The 27,789-nt window shown below is 61.0% G+C and overlaps 1 protein-coding gene across 1 annotated transcript in view; it reads left to right on the top strand.

Moving 5' to 3' along the window:
- Window positions 1-27,352, top strand: part of Bcas4 (breast carcinoma amplified sequence 4) — a 51,914-nt gene extending 24,562 nt beyond the window's left edge. The window contains 2 exon segments of the mRNA XM_046433459.2: window positions 4,640-4,774; window positions 25,052-27,352. Coding sequence (XP_046289415.1) covers window positions 4,640-4,774; window positions 25,052-25,156 — 240 coding nt within the window. The 3' untranslated portion in view covers window positions 25,157-27,352.
- Window positions 27,353-27,789: the final 437 nt, after the last annotated feature.

Below are 27,789 nucleotides of genomic sequence, written 5' to 3'. Positions count from 1 at the left end.
GCTGGGTGATAAAAACTCATGCTGTCTACCCAGGCCACGTGCCACCCCCTCGTCCAGGGCACCCTGCTGTACAGGATTCCCACCTCTGGTGACGTGGCAGTCCCGACTGGCCCCTCGCAGGCTTGTGCTCCAGGACAGTGTGACACTCACAGTCATTTTACTGCCAGACATTGTTAGAATTGCTCCGTTTGCTATGAGCGGTTGGCGTCTCTGGCTGGGCCAAGGTGTCAAGTTTATTGTTAAGCGAGGACAGGAGAAAACAGAGCGCCCCCCGCGGGTCCCCAGGAGTGCAGCCCCTGTGGGGGGTCCTGTGTCCAGGGCACGCTGCTGTCTCACTGCAGGCCACCTTCTCAGGAAACCCCTCAGCAGCCCTGGGCCCGCAGGTCCAGCGTCCCTCTGCGGCCTGCCTGCCCTGGACTCCCCTCCAGGGGGGCCGAACCGCAGTGGCCTTCAGCGTCTGCTTTCCCTCAGTCACCCGACGCCCGCCTCACGGTGGGGTCACGACTTCCTTCTGTGTCCTGGCTGAGCCCTACCCCAGCCTGTGGGCGAGCCTGGGTCCACTGTCCATCATCAGTTGATGGACGTTGGGTGGCTTGGACTTGGCTGTGAGGAACAATGCTGCTGGACATCTGTGGGTGGGCGTTCGTGTGGGTCTTGTTTGGCGTGGAGTCAGGGCTGGGTGGAGGAGCTGTGGCTACGGGGACTCCTAGCACCTCCCAGCTGTGTCCCAAAGTGGCTGCCCTGTTACTCCAGCGGCCGGTCCCAAAAGTCTTGGTGGAGATTGTGAACAGGAGCCGGCGCTGCTGCGGGGCCTGGTGCTGGAAGGCCACCCCCATTCCCTGCTGGGAACAGCTGGGGTTGCGCGGTAACTGTCACCTTCCGCGGGGTGGGACTCTCTGGGCTGCCCTAGAGTCTCCCCAACATTGAGCCTGAGGGGCGCTTCCCGGCGTTGCTCAGAAAGTTCTCTGTGACCGGGTCCCCAAGGCTCCAAGAGGGCACGACTCCTGTAGCAGAGCTCGCATTTGCCGCCGGCCGACAGGAAACGTGGGACAGGGAAACAGGAGCCGTGAGAACCCCGCGGTCCCAGGGGCCGGTGCAGAGCCAGGCAGCCGGGGCTCGGGTCTGGCCATCCAGAGACCGCAGCCTCCCAGAGCCCGTGTCCTCGCCGGCCAGCTGGGGACGTGCCCTCGCCCCTCACGAGGTCAAGGGTGCAGTGAGCCGGAAGCCCTGCCTGGCACCACGCGGGCGTCAGGACAGGCAGTGACGAGGTGGCAGCTGTTGTCACTGAGAGAAGCAGCCTCGTCTGGAGTGACGGCCACGCTCTGCCTGCCAGCTGGGGGCCCCGGGTGACTGGCGAGTCAGTGGCATTCACCCTGAGACCACCCTGCTTTCAGAATCTGTGTGACCCACCCGGTGGGGACTCTCCGGCGGCACTTGGTCCCCTGTCAGTTGCACCAGTAGAAACCGACCTTCCTGGGCGCCTGCTGTGGGCTCTGCGGGCATGAGACTGGCCTCCACGGCCGCGGCCCGGGGCCAGCCCCCCTCCACGGAAGAAAGGTGGAGGCCCCGCGAGCAGGGACTGGCCCAAGGCCCCGAGGAGGGACTTGCCAGTGGGGGCTGCGAGGTCTGTCCCGGAGCGCGGAGTGGCCCTGCCTGGACGGCACCCGCCCTGCGGCTGGGCCAGAGGCTCCGCTCCTCTGTCAACCCGCGCCTAAGCCCGGCCGCCCTCCTGCCGCCTCCCAGCGGCCTTCTCCCCAGAGAAGGGCAGGGGACCCCCTAGGCCCCAGCCGTCCAGCTGTTCCCTCTGTCCCCTCTGCCACTACACCCTGGCCTGAGGACACACGGGCCGGCTTCATCCCAAGTCAGGTCTGCAGGCCCGGCCAGCGCCAGTCTCCTGTGGCAGCTTGGCCCTGCTGCCCTGGCGGGCGGCGGCGGAGCCACGGCTGGAACCAGGGCCGGAGCCACAGCCGGAGCCACGGCCAGGCCAGGGCCAGGGCTCCTCCCGCCTCGGCTCATGGAGGGTGAAGTCAGAGTCGGCTAGAGGAAGGGGACCCGCTCCCAGGTCACCTCCAGATGTGCTGGCCAGGGACTGCTGCGGCCAGTCAGGACAGCTTCCCCGCCCTGGGACCTCACACACACGCACACATATGCTCACACACATGCTCACACACTGCTCACACATGCCCATACACACTCACACACTCATGCATATATACATGTACACATACTACACATACACTGCACACACTCACAATGCCCTCCACATGCACACACACATACACTCTCAAACACACTCACAGGCACACACATGCACTCACATACACATGCTCACAATGCCCCCCACTCACACTCTGGCCATCCAGAGACCTCACACTCCCTCACACACTCCCACATACACATACACGTGCCCCCACATGTACGCTCACATTGACACGCACACTCGTGTACACACTCATGCACACATACACTCACGCATAGCCACACATACACAGCACTCACATGCTCACACACAGCACATACACAAACTCGCTCACACTTACACATGTGCACACACACATCCTCACACATACACAAATACACTCACACACATGCTCATGTGCACATGCTCCCTCATGCCTACACACACACACACAGGCTCACGCGCACACATGCACACCCCGCACGCACATGCCAGGTGGCTCCTCAGCCCCTTGGCCCAGTCGCAGCCAGAACCAGGCAGCAGTGCCCAGTGGATGCTGGCTCAGCACCTCCCCTCGCAGTGCCACATGCTGGAGACGGGTGACTCCACAGCGGCTCAGGGGCACTGTGAGGACAGGTGGTCAGGGCGGACCTCTGAGAGCACACGGTTAATTCAGGCCTGAGAGACAGGCAGGGCCACCCAAGCAGGGGGTGCCAGGCACTGGCCCCATGGAAACAGAGTGACCTGGCCACTGTGGAGGAACCCAGGGGATGGAGGATGGCTGTGGGATGGGGGCAGCGGGGAGGGCTGGGTGGAGGTGGCAGTGCAGGACACCCGGTGCCGGACCTGGTGCAGGGTTGTTTCCATTTCACGATCGGAACAAGCGAGGGAGCCCAGGGAGGCGGTGCTTGTCTGAGATGGCACTGCAGCGGCCACCTCGAGTGAACACGCATGAACACGTGCACACACATGAACACGTGCACACACGCGCTGATAGAGAAAAGTGTGAAAGGGCACCAGAGGTCACAGAGGGTCGTGCCGGGCTCTCCGAGGCCTACGTAGCATTTTTTAAAGTGCGGGTTTATTGCTGGCATGAATAAAACCACAGCCTTTGCATAAAATTGGAATGTCTTTTTAAAAAATAATAACGTCTAACATTTAATGAGCTCCCTCTCCCTCTCCCTCTCTTTCCTTCAGTGCTGGAGATGGCACCCAGGGCCTTGCACGTGCCTGGCAAGCGCTCTGTCTCTGAGCCACACCCCAGTGAGCTCGTAATATGAGCTAAGCATTCAGCTTCTTTAATAAGGAGCTGTTGTCCGTTTTACAGATGAGAAAGTTGAGGCTAATAGGAATTAAGCAACTTGGGGAAAGGCACCTGGCTGGGGAGAGGGGGACTTGGATTCTAACCAGAGTCTGACTCCGGACAGCTTTTTCAGTTGGAACCTCTGCACTTGAGGCCTTGGGCTGGTTGGTCCCCGTGGGTCTGGACCCAGCATTCCTCGGTCTCCACCTGGTCCTCTGCACCTGCCTGGCCCCTGGAGCCTTCCGAATCCCAGTGTTCATCAACTATCAAAGTGAGCCTTGGGGCCATTCCAAAAAATGTGTGTGTGTGTGTGTGTGTGTGTGTATATATATATATATATATTTTTTTTTTTTTAAAGAGAGAGAGAAGAGAGAGAGAGAGAGAATTTTTAAAATATTTATTTCTTAGTTTTTGGTGGACATAACATCTTTTGTTTGTATGTGGTGCTGAGGATCAAACCCAGGCCGCATGCATGCCAGGTGAGCGCGCTACCGCTTGAGCCACATCCCCAGCCCCAAATGTGTATATTTTTTGCCCTGGGGATTGAAGCCAGGGCACTCAACCACTGAGCCACATGCCCAGCCCTTTGGATTTTGAGACAGGGTCTCACTAAGTTGCTGAGGGTCTTGCTGAGTTGCTGAGCCTGGCCTTGAGAACTTGAGATCCTCCTGCCTCAGTCATCCGAGTTGCTGGGATTACCGGTGTGCGCCACCATGCCTGGCTAAGAAATTCCGTTCTTAATGATCATTTTTTTAAAAAGGCTTTGAAATATGACAGACGTGCTTTGAGTGTCTTCTCTACTGCTTCCTGGCTATGTGACTTTGGTTGGGCAGGTGACCCAAACTCCCTGTGCCTCAGTTGTTCTCCTCTGTAAAATGGAGGCTAAAGAGAGGGTTCCTGTGGGAGAAAGCCACAGGACACCAGCAGGACCAGGCAGATCTGGCAGAAGCTGCCACCGTTACTGTTCGGGCATCTGCAAGCGTCTCCCCACCGAGCAGGCTTTGCCAGGCCCTGCAGGGAGGCCGCGGGGCCTGGAGGAGGGAGGCCGGGGCCAGTGGTCAAGGGCCTGGTGGCCCTGCCAGCTGAGGGAGCTCGACCAGGAATGTGCCCCAGGCCGCTGCAGACGTGGCTTCATGGACTCTCTGTCTCTCTGCCAGGCCTTCGTCAGGATGGTTGGGCACCACGCTGCCCTCCTGGAAGCCCACGTGCGTCAGGCCGAGCGGGACCACGGGGCCTTCCCGCAGGCCCTGCGGAGGTGGCTGGGCTCCGCCGGGTTCCCCTCCTTCAGGAATGTGAGTATCTGCCCCCCAAAGTGAGGAGGGCTTCTCCCTGCTTCCTCCCAGACCCCCGAGCGGGGGAGAAGGCTCAGGAAGTAGAGTTCAAAGGGCAGTTTCCCTTCAGCAGACAGGAAGTGGTCTGCCTGGCCCCAGGGCTGTGGGCGCTCACCTGGCCTCCCTTAGGCACGGGCCTCTCTGTGCCCTGCACCTCAGCTGCAGTGCTGTGCCTGCTCACACAAAGCCCCCAAAATTTATTAAGCGCCTACTGTTTGCCAAATTCTGTGCCCCACCTGGGATTACCACGGGAAGCAGAAGTAGCACCCCCCACTCTGTCCATATAAACTAAGGACGATGACAAGGGCCACATCCAGGACGAGGCCAGGATGGGCCTCGTGAGACTGCGTGAGTCAGCCTGAAGCAGGCGGAGGAGCCCGGAAGGTGGCCGTGTGCAGAGGTTCCACATCCTGTTCTGACCTGGAGTCTCCCTACGACCCCCTGAGGATGGAAGGATCGTTGTGTCCCTTTTTCTGATGCAAAAATGGAGGCCAGATGGAACCTACAATGAAGACTTCACCATCACACATACCACCTACTGACCCTCAGGCCCAGGGGACATTCGTCCACCACTGGAGACAGTCGGTCAGTACATTATGGCCGGGGTGCTTTAGCCATGTGCCGTGGAGTCCCCGGGTGCTGATCAACACCCCTCAATGCGCAGCAGACTCCCGCCCCACTGTCAGGGTGCCGAGCGCCCTGGGGTGAGCTGGTCTGTGCGCCGCTTAGGGCTCATGTCGGTGTGTCCTGTGCCGCTTCCTGGGGCACTGGCTTCTCTCAGCGGCCTTTGAGAAAGGGCCCTTTGTTGTCACACCTGTCCTACAGTTGGGGAGACCCACTAAGACCCAGGGACGGAGGGCTTGCCTGAGGACACTAGCTGTAGTGGCTGGGGCCTGGTTGACCTTTCCCAGCCTTGCCCCTGGGGACAGGCACCTGCCCCACCAGCTGCCTGTCGCCCTCTGTCTACAGCGCGCCAGGCCCTGCGGGCACCCAGTGTGCACCTCGCGCCCCTGCCCAGCTGTGGTGAGTGTCACCCACCCCACAGGGGAGCGGAGCCCCTCAGCAGCCCTGGCACAGAATTGGGCCTTTGTAGGCTCCCGGGGGCCAGGCTGCAGTGACTGTGAGGCCTGAGCTGTCCCCCGGTAGCCATGCTCCGGGCCCGGGCCCCGGCTCCCAGCTCAGCTTCCTGTCGTCTGGCACCCGCCAGGGACACCTGCCCTCACCTGGCTGCCTCCAGAGCTCAGAGAGGGCTGCACAGTGGCCTCATGGATTGCAAGGTCCAGGGTCCCCTCTGGATCCCTCTGAGACGGAGTTCACACCACTTCCTGCCTCTCTCCAACTCCCGCCTTCTACCTTCTGATGACAATGAAGTCATGGGCTGCTTTTGTCCTGCCTTCCTTGAGTCACAGCGAACGTTCCTAGGTGACCAGGAGCCCAGCCTGCCCACTGACTGCTTTAGAGGCACACCATGGGGAGAGGATGGTGACCTTGGCATGGCCTCCTGCAGCCCTCTTGACAGCAGGTACCGAGTGGGGGCTCTTGGCTCTGCCCTTCCCCTCCCCTCTAGTCCGTGGTCTGCAAGGTTTCACCGGCCTTCCATGGACAGACGGACGGGCCAAGGCTGCAGGGGGAGGTCAGTGCTGGGCTGGGAAGCCAGGCCTTTGGGTGCCCCAGCTGCTGCTGCTGCAGGGTCCATGGTGTCTGGACGGGCTGGGACCTGTTCCCGCTCACCTCCACCAGACTGCAGCGCTGGAGCAGGGGCCCAGGCAGGCCTACCTGTGGTGACTTGTTCCAGGAAGCTCGTCCCCAGGAGGTGAGTCATTCAGCAACCGGGGCTGAACTTGGCCCCACCAGGCTCCTCTGGGGGAGGGGTGGGGAAGTGTGTGGGCCGAGGGTTCCCCGGGAGCAGGCTGCAGGGGCCCCCCACCCCCTCTTTAAGTAGGTCTGCTCATTGCTGCTGCCTCAAAGGTGGGGGAACGAGGCCGGAGGGTCTTGTGGCCCAGGCAGGAACGAGGTGCAGGGACCCAGGGCCCAGCTCTGCTCCCAGTGCTGAACTTGCCACCAGAGAGGAGCAGAACCTCCGGATGGCTCTTCCGTCCCTCCGTCTGTCCTTATTCCCAAAGCCAGGATTCCGCGTCTGGGATCTGTCCGGGTCTGGGGTCTGTCCGCAGTGCCTTCTGCTGGGCGGGATTCACACCCAGGCAGCCTGAGGGGCCCAGGCAGGGTTGGGTCCCCTGGGTCATTTCCCTGGGGCTCAACTGTCCCCCAGGGCTTAGCTCCTGCCCCCCACCTCCCCACCCTGGAGGCAGGTCTTGCCCTGCGCCCCTCCCTGCGCTCCCCTTCCCCACAGCCCTCCCCCAGCAGGTGTGGGGACCCTCCTGCAGCCCGGAGGGAGAGGCCTCAGCCTTCACCCTGGAGCCTGCGGGCCTCTTGGGGGTGTCCGCCTTTCCTGCTCTTTCATCAGCTGGAAGGGGAGTTGGGGGTCGGGGACCGGGGACCAGGGAAAACTGGTCTAGTTCTTTCCGACCCCGGCGCTGGTTCCCAGCCCCTCCTTCCCTCCCCTCCCTCCCTCTGCAGTTGCAGCGGGGAGGCCCGGGTCCCCCAGCGCCCCAGGCACAGAGCACGGAAGCCGTCCCCCGCCATCCCAGCACAGGGGTCCCGGCCCCCCACCACCATGGTATGATCTGGGGCTGGGAGAGGCCTGGGCGGCCCCGAGGGGTGTGATGGCCAGGGTTCCCTAGGGAGGTCCCCTGCTGAAGCCTGCGCTTCCCTCTGCCTTTGAGCCTGAGGGAGACACGCAGGGTCCAGTGGCCTGGCACGTGGCACTGAGGCACAGGAAGGGGCCGTCCCCACTGCACAGTGGACATGCTCTCCTGGTCAGCAGCCCGTGTCCTCCTGCTGCCCCATGTCAAGGTCCAGTTTTCAATGATGCATCCGCACGGCCCCTCAGTGTGCGAGCCTCCAGCCAGGACTGACCTCCCTGTCCACCCCGGCCTCCATCCGCGAGATCTGCGACATCTCTGATCTCCGGTCTCCGCCAGCGTTATCTCCTGGGCCCGAGGGCTTAGCTGTCAGCCTGTCACCTTGGAGGACAGCGTGTCTGGGGGGAGAATGTAGACGCTGACCGAATCCTAAGAACATCCGGTGGCCAGCTGCCCCCGGGGGCCCTGGCTTGCTGGTTGAGAGGTTGGAGAGCCCTGGGGAGGGGCCCTGGAGGCCAGGAGCTGGATGAGGAGGACACGCCGTCTGGGGCCAGGAGAGGGGTGCTCCTGGCAGAGGGACCTGCAGGGGCTCTGGGGCCACGGGGCTTGGCGCTTGTGCAATAGCAGGAAGTCCCCGCAGGCTGGCCTGGGGGCAGCGGGTCAGGGAGGTGGCAGGCGCCAGATCCTACAGGTCTAAGGCCACAGAGAGGAGTCTAGCACTGTCCGCAGGGGCCTGGGGAGGGTGTGTAGCAGGGTGGCTTGGTCGGCTCTGCTTGCTGAGCCAAGGGGGCAGCGGACGTCACTGTCCCGTGAGCCTCAGATGTGGACGCTGAGTGGCGCCGGCCGAGCCGTGGGGTGCTGTCCTGGGGAGTTTCCTCAGCCTGAAGGGTCCCTGCTGGGCCTTGAGCTCCGTGAGAGCCTCACCCCAGGGGGTCTGGGACCCTCTTCCCACCAGAGGGAGAAAAGAGCCCTGGGGGGGGCTCCAATCAAGCACCAGTGTCCCGGGCGCTGTCCCGAGGGAAGCTGCGGCCTGGCCCCGCACACCAAGCCCCCATCTGGAGGTGGCTCCAGACCTGTGCAGAGGGGACCATGGGAGACTCTGAACCCTAAGGGAAGCCTCAGCAGATGCCCCAGGCCTGTCCCAGCCAGGGCCCAGCCCTCCCGTGGCACACGCGCCCGGAGGCGCAGGGCAACCTGGCTAATCTGCCGCGGACCACTGTTTGTTTTCTGCGGGCCAAAGTGTCCACGAGGCGTCATCGGGATGGAGTTTCCCGATGGAGAGGAATGTGGTGCTTTCCAGGGAGGCTCTTGGGCTAATAGCGGAACCAAGTGAGGCTGCGTCCCTCCATCCTGCTGGGCAGATGGATGGCGTCCTGGCCTCCATGCCTGGCCCACCTGCTCACCCCTCCCCCAGCAGGGCCAGCAGGGGCCCGGGGAGGCGGGGGGGCGGCTCAGACCTGCCCAGGACAGGCATTCAGAGGAGCTGGAGGGAGAAGGAGCTGGGCCCCCAGGCAGGGCAGGGAGGAACCGCAGGAGATTTACCCACAGGTGCCCAGGGGGCCATCGGGTCACAGAAATGAGTGTCTCCAGCGCAGGGCAGGAGGGAGTACTGGGGCCGTGGCAAATTGCACCCCTCATCTAAGGGGTACAAATTGCTTGGCACCAGCCTTGTGTAATTGGGGACCAAAGGTGGCTAGATTTTCCTATTTGCGGGAGAGAGCTGGACATTTGGGGTTGATATGACTCTTCCAGTGTCTTAAAGTCAGCAACCAATTTTTCTAAATGCTAAACATCATGGGGAAAATCTGTCGTAGACATGGTCTTACTCAGCACCTTCCCCAGCTTTGCATTTTAGGTGGGCGACCTGTCCCCCTCAGGCCCCACCCATTTGGAGGCCTCTGAGACCAGGGAGGTGTGGGAGGGCAATGCACCAGCTGCAGCGGGGCCCTGCAGCCTTTAGCAGGAGCCAAACTAAGAGCCGCCTGGCAGCCAGCAGTTTCATTGAGCTTCTACTACCCAAGAAGGGCTTCCTGTGCCTGGCCTCAATGTCCTATGATAACCCCCAAAGTGGACATCGTGTTCCAGTTTATAAGAAAGGGACCTGAGTATCAGAGAGTGTTGTCCACTTGCCCAGGGCCACACAGTGCAGGTTACAGAGCCTGGATCTGACCCAGCCTTGAGCTTGTTCTCTGTGTTTCTTCCAACCTGTCCTCTTCCCCTGGGCGGGCTGCAGCCCTGATGCCTGGGGTTGCAAATTAGAGATTCTCAGGCCAAATTGGCTCCAACCACACATGTTCTTGGCCTGCTTAATATATGGATGTCTTTAATTTTAATTAACTGCCAGTATTTTTTTGTTTATTGGGACTGGGGATTGAGCCCAGAGGTGCTTTACTTCTGAGCCACATCCCAGCCCTTTTTATATTCCTTTGAGACAGGGCCTTGCTAAGTTACTGAGGCTGGCCTAGAATTTAGGATCCTCCTGTCCCGGCCTCCCTGGTAGCTGGGATGAGGCAGGTGCTGCTGGGTCTGCTCATTCCCTCGCCAGCATTTAGCCCAGCAGGTGCTCGGTGAGGGCATTCAGTGGCTGTTCAGAGGCCCCTGAGTCCTCCTGGCTTCAGACTTCTCTGGGGACATCTCCAGGCAGTAGAGAGCCAGCAGCATCATCATGGGTTGGGACGGAGGCCCAGGTGGTCTGGGCAGAGGTGCCTAGGAGTTGTTGGTGGGTACCAAGTCTGGTGTCCCTCCCCTTCCACCCCTGTGGCCCCCAGTTCGGTCCCCTCCCTGCCCCATCCAGCCTGGAGCAAGGGGGCTTTGCCTCTAGGGTCACCTCCCCTCTGCAGGATGCTGAGGAGCCTGGCTGGTTGGCTGGTGGCGGGAGGGAGCATCCCCGCCCCCACCAGACCCAGGATCTCCAGGCGCCTTCTCCCTGCACACTGTGCAACTTGAGCAGGTGGCAGAAATTAACAGGACCGTGGGGGGCAGAGCGCCCCACCTGCCACCCTCTGCCAGGCGGCTCTACTCTGCGCAATGGCCTCGCCCCATCACAGATATCTGGGGTGTGTGCTGGGGGTCGGGGAGCATGTGCTGGGGGTCAGGGTGCCTGGCTGGCTCTCTGGTTCTGAACCTTGCGTTTTCCCGCGCAGCACTCTTGTCGAGGTCTGGGGGGGGGGGAGGGGGAGGTTCCTTCTGACAGTGAGGAGTTTTTGGGGGGCTGTTAATGGAGGCCTACCTGGAAGCAGCGTCACTTCCCCGTTGGGGGCGCCCACTCAGCCTGGCCAGCAGCCTGGCCCCGATGACGGCCGGGCCCGTGGCGCTGTGCCCTGTGAGGGAGCGGGCAGCATTCCCGCCTTACCCACTGGACTCCAGTCCAGGTGCGGCCTCCAGCCCCCACTGTGACAACCAAAAGGTGCCCAGAAGCCGCCACATGTCCCTGGAGGCAATGGCCTCGTGTTGGACACCGCTGGCCCAGGCGGCAGTGAAGGTTCGTGGGGACACGTGTTGGGACACGTGTTAGTCCCCGTAGCCTTTGCGTGTTCCTGTGGGTGTGGGAAATTCCCAAAATGAACAGCTCTAAGCTGCACCGCAGCCTGAGTGCGGGCGCCCAGGGCCGGGCCTGCGTGTGACCCTGCCGCCTGCCGCCCAGGGTCTAGGACCAGGGTCTCAGCTCCCCGGTCTGGTGGGGCCGCTGAGAACCCAGGCACAGGCCTCGCTGTCCGGTTGGCAGACTTCTGCCCTCCCCTGGGCAGCGCGCTGGGCCGCGGCCTGGAGACGGGAAACGGGATTCACTGTGCGTCCTTACGCGGTGCTGGGTGCCCCGGGCCCCTTCCCCACCATTGCTCCCTCGATCCTGGAGGGAATCGGGTTGCCATCATTGGCCACTGAAGTGTCACTGAGGCGGGCCCATGTGCCCCTGGTCAGCTGGCAGAGGTAACAGCAGGGGCCGAGGTGTCCCAGCACATAGTAGGTGCTCAGTAAGGACCTGCTGCTGGGCCTGTTGTTGTGGACAGTTCCCATGTCAGAATTCCCCCAGAGTGAGCCCCCGCAGGAGCCGCAGAGGCCACCAGGTCCCACCAGCAGGAGGGGACAGGGCAGCTGTCCCCCACCAGCCACTGTCCCCTGGATCAGCCTGTCCTGCTCCCACACAGCCAGCCTGGCCAAGGTGGTGGCGGAGGCAGGCCTCCTCGTGGCCCCGCCTGGGGGTGTGTCCTGGGACACTAGGAGATAGAGTCACACACCTGGGCACGGCCGTCAGGGGCCACCTTCACCCTGCCCACCTGGCCACCAGGCCTCCACCCCAGGCCCTGGCTCCTGCTGCGTGGAGACCTCTGCCTCTGCCGTCGCCGCACACCGGTGTCTTCCCTGCTGTCCTGTCCCCTGTCTGTCTCTGTCACCGTCACCGTGCCTCTGCCCAGGTCCGTCTCTCCATCACTGTGTTTGCTTGTCTCTGCCTGTCCCTGTCTCTTGGCCGTCTCTTCCCCGTCTTCCTGTGTCTGTACACACATGCCGCGCATAGGCGCTCTCTTTGTCCCCACCCCCATCTCAGCTCCTCCGGGGCCTCGCCAAGACCTGGGAGGAAGGAGACAGGGTGACCCGGTGGCCTCCCTCATGGCAGAAGGAGCAGTGCGGGCTGAGGCGGTTCTGCCGCCAGCCCCTGGGCAGTGCTGGGTACCGCTGCCCTCTGAGCCTGTGTCCTCACCAGGACCAAGTGCCCCACAGGGGGCCCCTCAGGACACACGGGAGTGTCGTAGTCATGCTCTGAGTCTGCACCTAAGAAGAAATGATGGGTCAGTCCCTGCTGGGCTCAAGGTCCACCCTGAAAACAAGACTTCTGAGCTTTACAGGACCGTCCCTATCTGCTGTCACCCCACGGTGTAGTACCACACCAGGGCTCCTGCCCTAAGTGCCCACGGACGGGCCCCTCCCTGTAGTGACTGCTGTCCTGCCTCCAGGAGTTGAGCCTGGCTGACGCACAGTGTGTCCACACTTCAGGACACCACGGGACCCCGTTTTTATCTATGAGTTTAAAGAAAGGGGGCTGGGCGCAACTCCGTGGTCACACTCTTGCCTGCGGGAGACGCTGGGCTCCATCCCCGGCACCCCAGAATACCAACAAACACAGGCAGGACTCTTGGGGACAGTGACGAAGTGGGCTGCCTCCTGTGCCTGACAGAGCAGTGAGGTCGGGGAGGCCCAGGGATAGGTGAGGAAAAGACCCCGGGAGCGAGCGGCCGGGATGTGGGGGGGGGTCAGGCTGGGCGGGGGCTGGGCCATGTGGACAGCAGCAGCAGGTCCTGGGTTCAGGCACAGAGGGGCAGATGCCCACGACGCTCAGCTGGAACAGCCCCTCTGGTGCCCAAGAAGCACTTGACCTTGCTCTGCTCACAGTCCAGTCTCCGTGGGGAAAGGAACCACATCTCCTTAAGCGGTGAACACTTCCAGGTACCTGTTCTGGCAGATACTGTCACACCTTGTCACATTGCCAGGCCCACAAAGTCAAGGTCAAAGTTCCTGCTACTTGGGGAGCCCTAATGATTAACCCGAGAGCCTCAGGCAGAGGGGGAGATGCTGGTTTTAAATGGAGTGAGATTCGGAGCAGGGAGTGCAGGCTCAGGCCTAGCATCACAGAGCACCAGCTATGGGGGCTCTCCTTGGCCCAGAGTGGGGATCTCGGCCCCTGGCCTCTTTGCCCCTTCTGTCTGGCAGCTCTTGCCTGGGATGGAGCTGGTCCCAGAGCCCCCAGACAGTGCCCCTTGCAGTGCATGTGGAGGCAGGCAGGAGGGGTTCAGATGACAGTAGGTGAGTGTTCAGTACTTCAAGAGAGATGGAAGCTGGGCGCTGTGGCCCACACCTGTAATCCCAGCAGCTCAGGAGGCTGAGGCAGGAGGATTGCAAGTCAGAGGCCAGCCTCAGCAATTTAGCAAGGACCTGAGCAACTTAGCGAGACCCTGTCTCTAAATAAAAAATAGAAAGGGCTGGGGATGTAGCTTGGTTGTTAAGCATCCTGGGTCCTGGGTTCAATCCTCAGTACCAAAAAAAATGGGTGGGGGAGAGAAATGCCAGCGTGCAGCCAGGACCCTGCTTGTAGGGCTGGCAGTAGCCATGTTTGTGCTCCCGTGCCTCTGGAGCACCCAGGAGCCAGGCCTTCTGATTGACAGATGAGCCACACCTCTTAGTAGCTAAGTAATCCTGGAGCTTTTAATTTTTGAGGGTCCAAGTTAGAATTGCAGTGGTGCTTGAGCTGACTCCTGTGGTGACCGTGGAGTTCAGGTGACCCACGTAAGAGCTGAGTGCATTTAACACCCAAAGGACAGTTTTACACCAGTGCACGGCGCTCACGGGCTAATGAGGACAGTTAAGGGAACGTGGACTCAGGAGCAGTGATAATGACACCAGCCAGTCTTCACTGAGCACTCTATCCGCCAAGCGCCTTGCAGCTCTGTGAGGGCAAGAGCTATCCCACCCTGATTTCCAGATGGGAAAACAGAGACACGGAGAGGTTGGTAACCTGGCCAAAGTCACACAGCTAGCAAGGGAGACTTTGCCATGTGAGGGTCTGGGACACAGTTCCTTGCACTGGAGGAAGGGACTCTGCTGTCATGTTGGCAGCTCTGTGTGGGGCTTTTGAGGGAATGTCCAAGTGCAAATCCGAGATCCCACTTCTGCTCCCACCGTCATCTGTCAGGGGATGGGCAGATGGGGGGGGAGTGTCCCTGAGGCTTGGCCCCAGGGTCCTCAATTGCCCCCCAAACTTCACTTCTGGCTCTACTGAGAGCATCTGGGGAGCTCAGAGCAGGGTTTCTCCCTCTGCCCCTGGCCCGCCCCTCCCCCCACATGCTTCTCCAGGCCTCTCAGGCTGCTCCCTCACCCCTCACCGGGGCCTCCCCAGCCCTGGGGCCAGGCTTAACTCCTTCCTCCACCGCCTTTCATCTCTGAACCACCTGCAGGAGCCAGGCTGCTTCAGGCCCTTGGGACGCGGGACAGCAGAGCTGGGCTCCTGCTCCTGGTGCCACGCACTGGGGGAGAGGGGGAGGAGAGGGTTATGGGCAGCCGGGAGATGGGGGGAGGAACCTTCCCGGGAGGTTGGTGGCCGAGGCCTGAAGTGGGCTGCAGAGGCCTGGGCACCGGGCTCTGGCAGCCAAAGGAGCAGAGTCCGGGTCAGTGTGAGGACTCGGCCCTGGAGGCTCCGGAGCACAGTCTGCCCTCAGTCTCACCAGATGGCTCTGGCAGGGTACGCGTGCTGGGGGCCTGGGCTGCAGCTGCCCAGACGCCAGGTGCGCCAGGGAGGGAGGCCGTGGGCTGGACTCGGTGGAGGTGACGTGTGACTGACCGTGTGGCTGGGGTGGAGCATCTGCTCAGCAGCACGGGGCCCTGGGTTCCACCCCAGCACTCAGAGGAAGGAGTCCTCAAAGCAGAGCCGTGCGGTGCGCTCGGCCTGTCCCCAGTGGTAATGGGCGTGAACCCTGCAGGATGGCCAGCCAGGACACTGACCTCACCCCACCTCCCCAGATTGATGTGGGGGTCTCCTGGGGGTCCCTCCCCTGCCTTCGCCCAGCTCCCTGTGCTTTGCCTCCCGCTCTTCCTCACGGGGTTCAGGTCTCTGCCACCCCAGTCACGTGGCTGGGCAGCCCCAGCTCTGTGGGCTTCCCCTGTCCCCTTCCCCTCCCTGCGCAGCCCCTGGAAAGCCGAACCTGCCCTCCGCTTCTCAAATGTCGCCATTTCAAAAATGTTCTATAAATGGAATCCTAAGAGCCCGTAACCTTTCGGGATTGGATTTTTTCACTCCGTGTAACTCCCTGGAGATTGATCCAAGCTGCTGCGTGAACAGGAGTCTGGATGCTTCTGCAGGTGGAGCCAACAGGGCCTGGGGGAGGAGCAGGCAGTAGGTGGAGATCAGAGGGTGGAATGCAGGGCCAGAGGCATCCAGCCACCAGGCACCAGGGGTGGAGCGAGGGAAGGGGCGGGGCTAGAAGCCTGGGGACTGACCAGGCACTGGGTCATCACCTCTAAGCAGGGCTTGCGGCAGTGGGGGGCTAGGCGGGCAGGGTCCCTGTGGTGGCCAGGGGCTGTGTGCTGGTTCCCACCTCTCTTCACTGTGTCCACCTCTCCACTGTTTCCATCCTGGACCCCTCCTCCTGCTTTGGGCTCTCCCTCCCTCTCCTCTCTCTCTCCCCCTCCCTCTCCCTCCCTCCATCCCCCTCCCTCTCCCTCCCTCCCACTCTGTCCTCCTATTTCCTCCTGATTCTCTTCAGGTCTCCGTCCCTTTCTCCCTCTCAAATGTTAACCCCCAACCTTGAAAACTGTCCCTTTGCATTCTTGGTGGCCCAGACTGGGGCAGCCTAGGACCTCAAGATCTTGTGACAGGGCCCTAGAGGCCGGAGCCTGGCGTCTCTGGTGAAGGGTGAGGCCGCAGAGCCAAAGGCCCCGGGCCCAGGTGGGAGCAGGACGGGCCTGGGGCCAGAGGCAGACCAGCCCCGCAGGGCACAAGCTTCTGGGGAGAGAGGGGGGTGGAGCAGAGGCCCCAGGGGCCTGGAGTGGGGAGAGGGGGTCCTGCTGCTACACTGGGCAGGCTGGGGGAGGGGGCGTCTCCAGGCGGGGCAGGGCTGCTGGGCCCCTCTGGCTTTGCTGGAACAAAATGGCCAACAACTGCCCACGTAGGGCACTGGTGGCTCCTCTGCGTGGCCTTGGGGCACCTAATGGTCTCCTAATGGCCCTTGCTTCCGGAGCACTGTATCCTGACGCTTCCCAGGCCACCTGCCAGGCCAGCAAGCACCCGTGGATAACTCAGCACGGAAGTGCCAACCGAAGGGCTCTGAGGTGACAGTAGCCAGTTGCCAGGCCTCGGCCAAAGGTGGCTGTGGACTCAGGACAGTGATGTGGGAGCTGGGCACTGGCTGCACCTGGGTGTAAGGCTGTCCTCTGGGATGGTGGCAGATCTCACTTTGTCAGGGAGGCCACTGAAAGAGTGAGGCCCGTGGGCATGGCCACCCTGTCACCTGAGCTAGGAAGGACCTCCAGCCAGCTGAGATCCTGGCCACTCGGGAGGCTGAGGAAGGAGGATGGCAAGTCTGAGGTCAGCCTGGGCCACTTAGCGAGACTCTCTCAGAATAAAAAGGGCTGGGGACGTGGCTTAGTGGTAGAGCGCCCAGCCTCAACCCCCAGTGCCAGAGAGATACGAGGACTCTTCTCCACGTGTGGAGGGTGGTGGGTCACCCCGGCTCCGGCCAGATCCCCTACAATGTGCCCCCAAATCCCACCACCATTTTGGCCTCACCCTTTGGCCCAGGGACTTGTCTCAGCCAGAAACGCTGGTCCCCTAATGGCGCTCGCTCCAGGCCACGTGTTGTCCACTGAGCCCTCCAGAGGAGGCCTCTGGAGTGATGGTGCGGGGTGAAGACCCCAAGGACACAGATCCTGGTTTACAGTTCAGTTCTGTCACCGAGACTGGCTAAGGAATTTCTGGGGCCCAGTGCAAATGACAGTACATGGTCCCTTGGTCACAGAATGTCAAGACAGTGCCGGCACTGCCCAGACCAGGGACCAGGCCCATGTGACTGCACAGCCCGCAGTCCTGGGGCCCACCTTGCGACCCACCCCGGAGACCACGAACCTGCTTGAGGGAGGCCCTGCACCCGCCTGAGTTCCCACACCTGCAAACGGGGTCAGCGGTGGCAGCAGTGGCCAGCGCCAGGCTTGACTCTGGGCGCGATGTGGCTGGTATCAATAGCGCGTGTGACCACTGTTTCCTTGGCACGTTGCATAGGCCACCGGGGTGTGCACGTCATTTATTTTAAAATGGCGTTTTTACTTGCATAACTTCGGATTTACAGAGACTCGCAGAGACACCACAGAGGGTTCCACGCGTGGTCCCCCAGGTCCAGTTTCCCTGTTGTCGTCATCTTAGATCCTGGGACAGCTGTCAAAACCAAACCCTGGGTCAGGACTGCATTCTAGACTGTACTTGGGTTTCACCAGATTTTCCCGTCTCAGATCCGGCCATGGCAGGGACCCCAGCTCTAACCACCCAGCAGCATGGGTCGGGCCCCGGCGGGTGTCCTCGTGTGGAGATGACGATCGCCCTGGTCACTGCTGGGCCTCTGAGCCCTGATGTGGCAGGGCCAGCCCCCAGCCCTCCGCCCTGCCCCGGGGGCCCATCTGCTTCTGGGTCTGTTCATGCCACTCGCTGCCCCAGGGTCCCCTGGGTGCAGAGTCTGGTGGGAGGTGGGCAGGCACAACCGAGGCGAGGGAATGCCGTGGCACAGGAGGGCAGCACCTGAGGTCGGGAAGGTCGAGGCAACAGCAGGCACAGGGACCTGAGTCAGGACAGACCCCAGACCCCGGCTGGGCCTGGAGCAGAGGCAGCGCAGGGTAGGCAGCCTTGGGCCAGGGAACAGGAGACAGACCAGCTTGTGTGGTCTGGGGTCAGCAACCCCGGCTCTGAGGCACCAGGCGGATGGCAGAAGCGAGTGAGGTGGGCCGGGAGACGGCTGCAGAGGAGGGCACGCGTCCCCTGCAGAGCGGAGGTGGCACATCAGCACTATCCACAGCACCACATCTTCCCATTGCTTTTAGAGAAGCTTGGAATCCATTTTAAAAAGGGACATGGAGCACAGTGGCGTGGTGGCACACACCTGAAAACCCCATAGCTCGGGAGGCTGAGGCAGGAGGATCGAAAGTTCAAGGCAGCCTCAGCAACTTAGCAAGGCTCTAAGCAACTCAGTGAGACCCTGTCTCAAAAGATAAAAAGGGCAGGTGGAGCCAAATATATGGGGTGCGAGGGGTGAGGGGAGTTGAGGCTGGCCTCAATGGCTGGTCGGGACCATCTGGGTACACAGAGGTTCTGCTCAGGAAGTAAAACGTGACAGTGGCCGGGTCTGCAGAGTCTTCGCTTCCTCATTTGTAAAAGGCTCTGTGACACCTGCAGATCTGGGTCTTTGGAACAGGGTGCTCCACAAAAAATCGAGGCATGTAATGACACGGGATCACACAGTTACAGTCTGGGCCCGATGGTGAGAGGTGAGTGACATCCAGGCATCTTGAGGCCCCACGGGGTGACACAAACCATCAGCTGCAGGAGGGGTGAGAATCCAGGAGCGGGTGCGGGGTGGGGATCAAGCACAGACAGCACCGTCCCTCAACCTAGGTCAGGCTCTGGGTCAGAGCGGGTGCCCCAGGGAGCCCTGGTCCTGGGTACTGGGGGCCTGTGACCCCGCCTCCCCGCAGGCTGTCTCTGTGGGAGCTGGATTGGCGGCCAGCGTCCTGGCAGAACTTCCTCCGATCCTCCTCCGCTGGTTTCCATGTTGACGCTCCTTCCCTCCAGCTGAAAGCAGGGTCCGTGGGGATCCAGGAACCTTCCAGATCTGTTGCCAAGGGCTGGCATTGCCTTTGCAAGGCTGCCCAGCTCATCCTGACTGCGGGGCCACCTGCCACCCGCTGCCACTCTGGGAGCCCCCAGCCCCGTGCTTCCGTCACTAGGGTCTCTGTGGCTCCACTTCCACTCGCTGCTGTGGTCACTGGGTCAGGCCAGGCTGGGCAAGAGGGCTCGGGCGGAAGGGGGCTGGCTCTGGGAAGCTGGCCAGCCCAGCCCTGGGGCAGGATTGGACACGCTGGGGCCGCTTAGGGAGAAAGGGGAGGGATCTGCTCACAGCTGTCAGCGAGCTGGAAGAGGTGGGCCCTGGCGGGGACACTGCAGGCAGGACAGGCGGGCAGCGCCCGAGGTACAGAGAGCCCTGAGCCAGGATGGAGAAGTGAGGCCAGCCCCGGGGCAAGCCCTGTGCACTGGCCAGGGCAGTGGCTGCAGCCAAGCCTCAGAGGAGCTGGTTTGAGTCCCAGCCCAGCCATTACCGGCTGAGTGACCCTGGCCCCTCCACGCCTGCTCTCCATGAAGGGGGCGTTGTCACAGCCTGTTGCTCCTGGGCTCCTGTGAGCACCAGAGGACACATTGGGGTAAAGGGCAGCAGTCACTTGGTGTGGTGGTTGGTGGTGGCCCCCAGCTGCTCACAGGGCCCAGGATTCAGCCTTGGAAGCAAAGGCCTTGCATGTCCTGCATCCTCTAGGCCTGAGGGAGCACCATGGGCCTGCAGCCACCCCCAGCCCAGTGCTCAGGGTCCGCAGGGCCTGTGGGTGAGAGAGCCAGGCAGGGGGGAACGTAGCTCACTGGATGGTGCATGTTCTATCCAAGGGCCATCTCTCGCCACCCTGCAGGAACGTGGGCCTACCGTAGCTGAACAGCTCATTTTTTTTTTCTTTAAGAGAAATGAGCACTTTATATCTATCTGAAATGCCCCAGTTCTTAGTGTTGGCAATGAACTCAGTTTTAAATGTGTGTGCAGTCAGCTGCTGACCAGGGTCACCAGGCTGAAGGGAACTTGGGCCCTGCCAAGGGCTCACCCAGTCCTGCTCAGCACTAGGCTCGGTGCTGGGCTGCACAGATGCTGGAGCTGGGTGGGCCTGGGATTCAAATCCCAGCTCTGCCAATTCTTAGGGGGGCGGTTTGTGACCAAGTGACTCTGTCTCAGTTTTCTCTTTTGCAAGATGGGATTAAGGACTTCCGCCTCTTGGGGCTGGGAGGCTGTGGGTGGTCAGGGATGACCTGGGACCCTCAGGAGCAGGCCTTTGGGCTGCAGTGCAGTCTGCTTCCTTTGGGGCAGAGGGTGCTGGGGCCAGTGGCCTGCAGTGTGCACCTCCTGTCTGCTCGGAGTGAGCCCTGACAGGCTGGGCTCACAATGGTGACCCAAGAGCCACCAGCCAAATGAAATTCAGGCCCAAGGACACTCAGCAAGGCAGACCCGGCCACACACCTGGCAGCCTAGGGCTGGTGGCCAGCTATGCAGTGTCCTCTGCATGGGAAATGTGGGCAAGAGTTTGTCACTTCTGTTTGGGAGGACAGATTTAGTTCAGAAGTTTGGGATCAGATCTGGCTGCCATTATTTTTGTGGATAGTTTTATCTGAATGGCACGTGTCCTCGGTCCATCTATTGTTCAGGCTGCTCTTGTGCCACAGAGCAGAGCAGGGTAGTCGCAGCAGGCCGTGGGGGCCACAGCCTAGAATATCGACAGTCTGGTTCTTTACAGAGAAGTTACTGACCCTGGCCTGCACCAGTCCAGGGCTGGGATGCGCACGCAGGCTTTGCTGCGGGTAGATCCAGGGAAGGGACAGGACTTGCGAAGGGCCGTGAAGGGCTTCTGGAAGCAGGTGTGGGCGCGGCACAGGGCAATCCAGGCCCCTGATGTCGGTGGGCTTGGCTTCAGGGCAGATGGTGGTCTAACAGGGGCTTCAGAAGAGGGGCTCTAGCCCAGCTGGGGCGTGAGGTTTCACCTTGTGACGTGCTGTGACAGCCATTAGGGGTCTTTGTCAGAAAGAAGCTGCTTGGTGGTGCAGACTGCCAGGGGAGAGGGAGGAGGGGCTCGGACATCTGCCAAAAGCAGCAGGTTACAGACATGGGGAAGATCTCAGGGCAGCTGTTCCTCAGCGACCTTGGGCCACCAGGGACTATGGGTCCCGAGCTGCCACATGATTTTCCAGGAGAAATCTGCAGTCTGGTTTTCATGGAAAATCTGATTTTTTTACAGTTTTTTTACAGTTGGCAACTGGTTTGACTAGATCACCAAGCAGACAGCATGCGTGCCCCTGGCTTGCGGCTGCAGATTGGGAGCTGGGGTTTCCAGGGCCGAGGGGGAAGTGACATGGGAATGGCAGAGGGTCCAGCGAGCCTCTTGCAGAAGACTGCAGGCGGGCTTCAGGCCCCAAACAGAGGACAGGAGGGGCTCTGGGCCTGGTGCAGGCTGGGGAGGAGGTCAGGGAGCAGGGCTCAGGCTTCCTGTCTTGATCTCCATCCCTGAGCAGCGGAGCATCCCTGCCTGCAGGCTGGGAGGTGGGGGTGGGGAGCCAGATCGTGGGATACCTCTGCTTACCTGGCTGACCTCAGGGGGCCTAGTGACCCCTTGGAGGACTCTGAGGGTTCCTCTGAGGTTCTCAGGGGTGCAAAGTGCAGGCAAGACTGTTTGGGGCTGAGTGTGCTGCTCTGTCCTCAACAGCCTGTGGGTTGATGGGCAGAGGCTTGGCCTGGAGCTGGGCCCCAGCTGCCTAGTCCCTTTGCTCCTGGGACCTCTGAGACACGGAGAGACCTTGTCTTGCAGGTTGCCATGGTATCCAAGAGCAAACGGGCGTGGTTTCCGGTGGCATCTGGTGTGCGAGTGACTGGGGTCTTGCTCCCCATCCCGGGAAGCTGTGTGCACCTCCGCAGCTTCAGAGGGGTCTGCCTGACTTTCAGCCTCACAGCCCTGCCCCACCTGCAGACTCGGGAGGCTGCCCTAGGTCCCCGGCGGGCATCGTTAGGGATGGCTATTGTTGTGGCAGGATTCGAGGTTTCAGTGACGGCAACCTGGTCAACAGGGCCGAAGCGAGGAAGAAGATGCCCTGGCTCCTGAGCAGAAGCCCCGGGTTATTTCAGCCTCAGGCAGCACGGGTGCCCCATCGCCCGGTGTGGGCTTCGCGCACAGCCGGGGCCCAGGGCGGGGGCAGGAACAGGCCTCGGGGCAGGTTCGCGGCCCTTCGCAGGAACCGGGCGGAGAGTGACTTCCACCGCCGCTGAGACTCCCAGGGGCGGTTCTCATTGGCTGCTTGGGTCACGTGCGTGGGCCTGGCCCAATCGTTGTGGGCGGGGGGCGGGCCTTGGCTGGGTGGGTCCTGCTGCTGGCCCGGTAGCGGGGCACCTGGCATCCCTCAGGGAAATGGGGATGCCAACACCGGAAGGGGAGTGGACAGGCCGAAATGGCCCCCACCCAGGCGGACCCCCGCGTCGGGCCGGCCTTCCCTCCCCACACCGCGCGGCCGAGGCCGCCGCCTCCGCAAGGCTCCCCCTCCCAGAGCCTCCCCTAGATGTCAGGGCTTGGTCCTGGGTTGAAGGGAGCGGTGCCGGCCTCCGGGGCCTTTCTTGAATGTTCCAGGCGGCGACCTGTTCGAAAAAAGAGACCCAGCTTGTCTGGAGTGGCTTCTCTCCTGGAGGCCCTGTGGGTGCCTCGAGGTCACACCAGAGAAGGGGCTCTGTCATGACCTGTCCGACCGGTGCTGGCACCGTGCTCACCTCCCCAGCGTCCCCCTTTCCTGGCTCCCCTCCTTCTCCAGGAGAGATGCCCGGGGACTCTCCTGCACCAGGTCTCAGGGCCTAGGATTGCATCCTAAGCTACCAGGGCCTCCCCTTCCCCTTGGCTCCTTCATAATCATATGGATTTTCCTCCTGTTTTGAAAGCCATCTCCTTTAGTAGATCCATTTCCAAAGGAACAGGGGGTTTCCTGCAGAGGCCACTTGGTAGGGCTGAGACATTGGCTCAGGCCTGGCCTGGACACTGACCCTTTGTGGACTCTTTGCCATGCCTGGGTCCTAGAGGTCAGGAGGAGATAGGCCATGTCTTTTCAGGATTGCAGAATGCTGTTGGCTCAAGTTCTACACCTGGGTGAAGACTGACATACCAGTTACATTTCCCAGAACCTTCCGCCAGGGCCAGGGCCAGGTCCAGGGCCAGGAGGAAGAGTTGCAGACACCCTCAAACTCGGGTCCCCACTGCTGCCCCACTTGGGCTGCACATGGTCCTTGAGGGCTCACTCCCCAGGTGCTGCAGGGATACCTGTGTCCACTGATTCACCAGGGCAGGAAGTAGCCAGGGAAGTTTCTGGGAGAAGAGGGGCAGGTGGAGATGGGCCCTGCCCTCCTACCCACAAGCAGCCCACGAATGGCTGACTGAGGATTGGCTGAACGGACTGTTCTTTTTGCCTCCTGTGAGGCTGACCCTTGGCCAAGGTGGATGGTTTGTCCTGGTGTTTCAGAGGTCAAGGTGTTGACACAGGCAGATGTGAGGTCCCTAGACACCAGGGTATGTTCTTCCTTCTTTAGAATCCTTGGATGGGTCACATGCATGGGCCTGGCCCAATCATTGTGGGCGGGGGCGGGCCTTGGCTGGGGTGGGTTAGAGGCAGAACCTGATCACACTCACCTGACGGGACACCTTTGACAGCCTCCTCTCTCCCCTGCTGCCTGTTCTCTTTCTGCTCTTTGAAAAACATACCTAAGTGTACACACAGACACACACCTACGCACAGACACACACACACACAGACCCCATCTTGCTTGGTAGCTTCCACCGCTGAGTTATATCCCAGCCCTCGTGTAGTCCTTGCGAAGTCTCCCTGGGGCTCGTGGGTCAAGTTCTCTGCGTGGCCGCCAGGAGCCCGTGTGATCTGCCTGCACTCACACGGCCCACTCTAGCCAGAGGGGCCACCTCCCCAGCCACCTCCATGCCCCCCTTGGCGCGTGCTGTTCTCCAGCCTGGAGTGGACCACCCACCGCTCCTGCTCCCTTCCTCTAATTCCCGGTGCATTTCTGCTGCTGTCATCCTACATGACTCAGCCTCGGGCACCCCCAGCCCCTCCAGGGAGAACTGGCCCCTTTCCTGGTCCCCAGGCCTTTGTGCCTTGTCATGTACTCGTGAGATGGGGGAGGGGATGGGCCTGGATGAGAGGATGACTTGGGTCATCTTGAGTCTGGGTTTGCCTGCTGTCCTGCTGTCTGTGTGGGACACAGTGAGGGCACAGCCATCGGTCACTGTGGGCTGGCTGCGTCTTTGCCTGGCATCTCTGGCTGCAGCTGCAGGCTGGAGGGTGCAGAGGTGACCAGGAGCTGGAATGGCCCGGAGCTTTGGGGAAGGGAGAGGGTGGCGAAGGGGTCTGCTGCCTCTGTCCCCCTTGACCTTACATGCCTGCCCATCTGCCGGGGCCCCAGGGAGCAGAGCCTGGTCCCATGAAGACGCTCCTTTCCTTCCTGGCAAGCCTCAGTCATTGGGGTCAGCCTCATTCTTCATGAGAATCACAGGAGCCTCGGACACCCCAAGGCCAGGCCTCACCCAGATCAGTGATCCCAGGCTCGGGTGTGGAGCCCAGGCCCCAGGACTTCATAAAACTCCGGGAGAGTCCAGTGTCTGGCCGAGCCTGACCCCGGTTGGGGGTGGTCCTGCCCGATCCTGGCTTTCCCTGGGTCCCTCCAGCCGGCTGGGGCAAGTTGCTCAAGGGGACCCTCCCTTCCCAGCCTTGGCTCCGCGCAAGTGCCCCCCAGGAACCAGGCCGTGAGCTCGTGAGAGGCGCTGGCGTGTCGGCACAAGGTCCAGGTGGCGTGGATAGGCAAGGGGCTGGCGAGCAGCCCGTCTCCACTGGTCACGCTGCGTGGGCTCTGGGCAGGCCCCGTGGAGCTGTGGTCCCGTGGTCACCACGGCAGCGCTGGCCCATGGCCGCCAGCTTGCTTTCGAGGGTCTTCCCTGTAGGGTCTCCTGAGCCTGATCTCAGGACCTCAGCGGCCTCTGCTGTGGAGACGGTGCCCCCCTGGCGGACTGGGTCCCCTTCAGGTGGTGGCTTTGGCTGTCACAGGCAGTGCTGCCAGAGTGCAGGGACGCCTGGCCATGGGAGGCTCCCCTGGGGGGTGACTGGAGTTCCCTGGTCTCCAGGGATGGCTGCCAGGCGCGACAGAGCCTCTGCGTTTTGTCATTGCAGGCACCACCCGCACCAGGACCCCGTGCGTCTGAGCTGCCCGTGCTCTACAGGACTGAGGACTTTGTTCCCGTGGACGCCCGGGAGGGGGAGCGCCAATCCCGCTGAGCCTGTCACAATCCCCTCGAGGGGGTGAGGCTGGGTCCCAGCATTTGGATTTCCTCTGCTTTTGTTGTTATTGATTTTTTGCATTTCTCCCTGAGGGGCCTGGGGCAGCCATGTCTCGGATCCGGTGGCAAGGGTGCCGCCTGCTGCCTGCTATTTTAAGGGATGAGGTGCTGAGTGGGGCAGGCTGTGCCGGGAATCGTGGGCTGCAGTGCGGGCATGTGGCCTGCAGACCCCATGTCCCCAGCCCTGCCCGACATCCCAGAAAGGTGTGGGCGCTCACTTGTGGTCAGCTGGGAGGACAGTGGGGATGTCAGTTTCTTTTTCGCCCCTCTGAATTTTCTTGGAAGCTGCCTCTTTGCAGTCGGCTTGCTCTAAGCCCCTGGCTGAGGGGAGGCTGCAGAACCAGAGGCCAGGGGACAGCCAGGCCCCTGAAGGTGCGTTTCTTTTCCTTTCTTCAAAAGACAGCTTCCTGGTGTTGTCTGAGTTCTCCAGGTTCTGAAATCCTCAGGGCCCAGCAGACACGGCACCCCTCACACTGCAGTTCAGGGTCAGAATGTCAAGGAAGCGTGAATCTGACAAGATGGCCCTGGACAGTTGGGTGGTGCTAATGTTTGGGAAATCTCTGGAATTAAAAGATAGAGGTGGGTCCTGTGTTTCAGGAAGAGTCAACATTTTTCTCTTGGGGCCACCTTTATGGAAGTATAACACACATTATAGAAAGGGGCCCCTGTGCCAGGCACTGTGGTGCAGGGCTGTACTCTCAGCGACTTGCGAGGCTGAGGCAGGAGGATCACAAGTTCAAGGCCAGCCTCAGCAAATTATCAAGACCCAGTCTCTAAACAAAAAATAAAAAGGGCTGGGGATGTGGCTCTGGGTTACACACACACACACACACACACACACGAGAAAAAAGAACAAGGCACCTTAGTGTGGAGCACTAGCTGCCCACACGTGGAACACATTTGCGCAGCCCGACCAACGCTGCCAGCACCCAGAGCCCCCTGAGGCCCCTTCCTGACAGTGCTCCCTGCAGGCTGGGTGTCCTCCTGTGCTGGCCTGGAGGCTGCAGGGCACATGCACCCAGCATGTTGGCTTTGTCACTGGACCTGGATCTGCAGGAGTGTCCCTACTGCCCCCGGGTAGCTGCAGTGGCCATGTTGTATGGATTGAGGCTGCTTTTAATGAAGAAAGCCTCGCACTCTCCGCACCCCCGTCTGCCCAGGGACAGTGGATTGGATGGGAAGCTAATGTTTCAGACAAGCAGTTAGACACCACTCTCGAAGGCTAAGTATAGACACCAGCCTTCTTTCCCCTTCCAGGGCCTGACCCAGGGACCAGGGAGGGCTGGAAAGGATGCCATGTGACCGAGCCATAGCAGTAGAAGGTCCTAAAACAGAGAATGGCAGGGCCTGGCAGGAGGGGATCCTGCGGGCGGCGCCTTGCTCTGTGCGCAGCTCAGCTGTTGGGCCGAGCCTCGCTGCTTCCTGGCCACAGCCTCCTCTTCAGGAAGACCTATGATAATGGCTCCTGCCCGCTGGCTGTGGTGTGTGCTTACCCAGCGCCAGCAAGGATGGCTATGTTGTGGTCAGTGGGCTCAACAGGGAGGACTGTGTGCTGTTTCTCAGGTGAGCAGTGGCACCCAAGGGTCTCAACAGCGAGTGGCTTAGGGACTGCCCTTAAAGGTCACAGAACAAGTCGTGGAAGGGTGAGGTGCTAAGATGCACCAGTTCTCCCGGTGCATCATAATGCACATATCAGGTTGCATTAGAATCTTTAATGACACTGCTGGAAAACTCGTAGACAAAATGCTTTCTTAGGCCTCAATGCTATCAAAATAAGATGTGTGCTCAGACCCAGTCCTGCAGCTCTCAGAACCCAGATTCTACACGAGAAAGACATGATAAAGCACGACGATGGCCTCTTCATTGAAATAGCACACAACTGGGCAGAACTCGAGCATTCCTCAGGCGTTGGCTTTGCATGTCCCCACTGTGGAACAGGAGCAGGTTGTAAAGATGGATTGATTGGGAGTTCCTGTGAGTCGGCATGGAGACGTCGCCAAGATATGAAAGCCAAATGCAGAGAAATGTCCATAATATGCTACCATCTGTGCAAAAATGAGAGGCATGAAAATTCTCAGGATAAATAAAAACTGGAGAACAGGGCGTGTGGGGCGAGAGCGTCCTTTCCACTGTACTTCTTTTTCCTTTTTGGTGTTTTGGTGTTTACCTATTGAGAAAATCCCCTGAAGACCTATCGCCAGCCGCTGGAAATCAGGACAGCCATGGAAATAAGCGGCTCCTCCTCTTCTGACACCTGGGGCATCTGGCAACCCTGGGCTCATGTGGCAGCAAGGAGCTGGAGCCTCTGAGGGGCTGAGACCCTGAGAGCCAGAGACCCAGGGCTTGGGGACTTCCAAGGATATGGGGTGAGGAGATGCCAGCGGGTGGCATGTCCATGGCGGGGGATGGCAGCTGCACTGCAGCTCCAGCCATTGGCAGTCTAGGCCACCTCTGTGCCCCAGCTCCCAGATCCCCAGGGGTAGGTGGGTCCCATCATAGAGGTGCCTGCTGTCAAGGCTCTTGCTCTGAGGGATGGGAAACAAACCAGACCTACAGGAGGGCTCCACAGCA

Source organism: Marmota monax, unplaced genomic scaffold (genome assembly GCF_021218885.2).
Source record: "Marmota monax isolate L192 unplaced genomic scaffold, Marmota_monax_Labrador192_F-V1.1 WCK01_AAM20220418_F8-fsc00014, whole genome shotgun sequence".
NCBI classification, from domain to species: domain Eukaryota; kingdom Metazoa; phylum Chordata; class Mammalia; order Rodentia; family Sciuridae; genus Marmota; species Marmota monax.
Note: the sequence above shows the minus strand (reverse complement) of the source record. Positions and strands in the feature narration are given on the sequence as shown.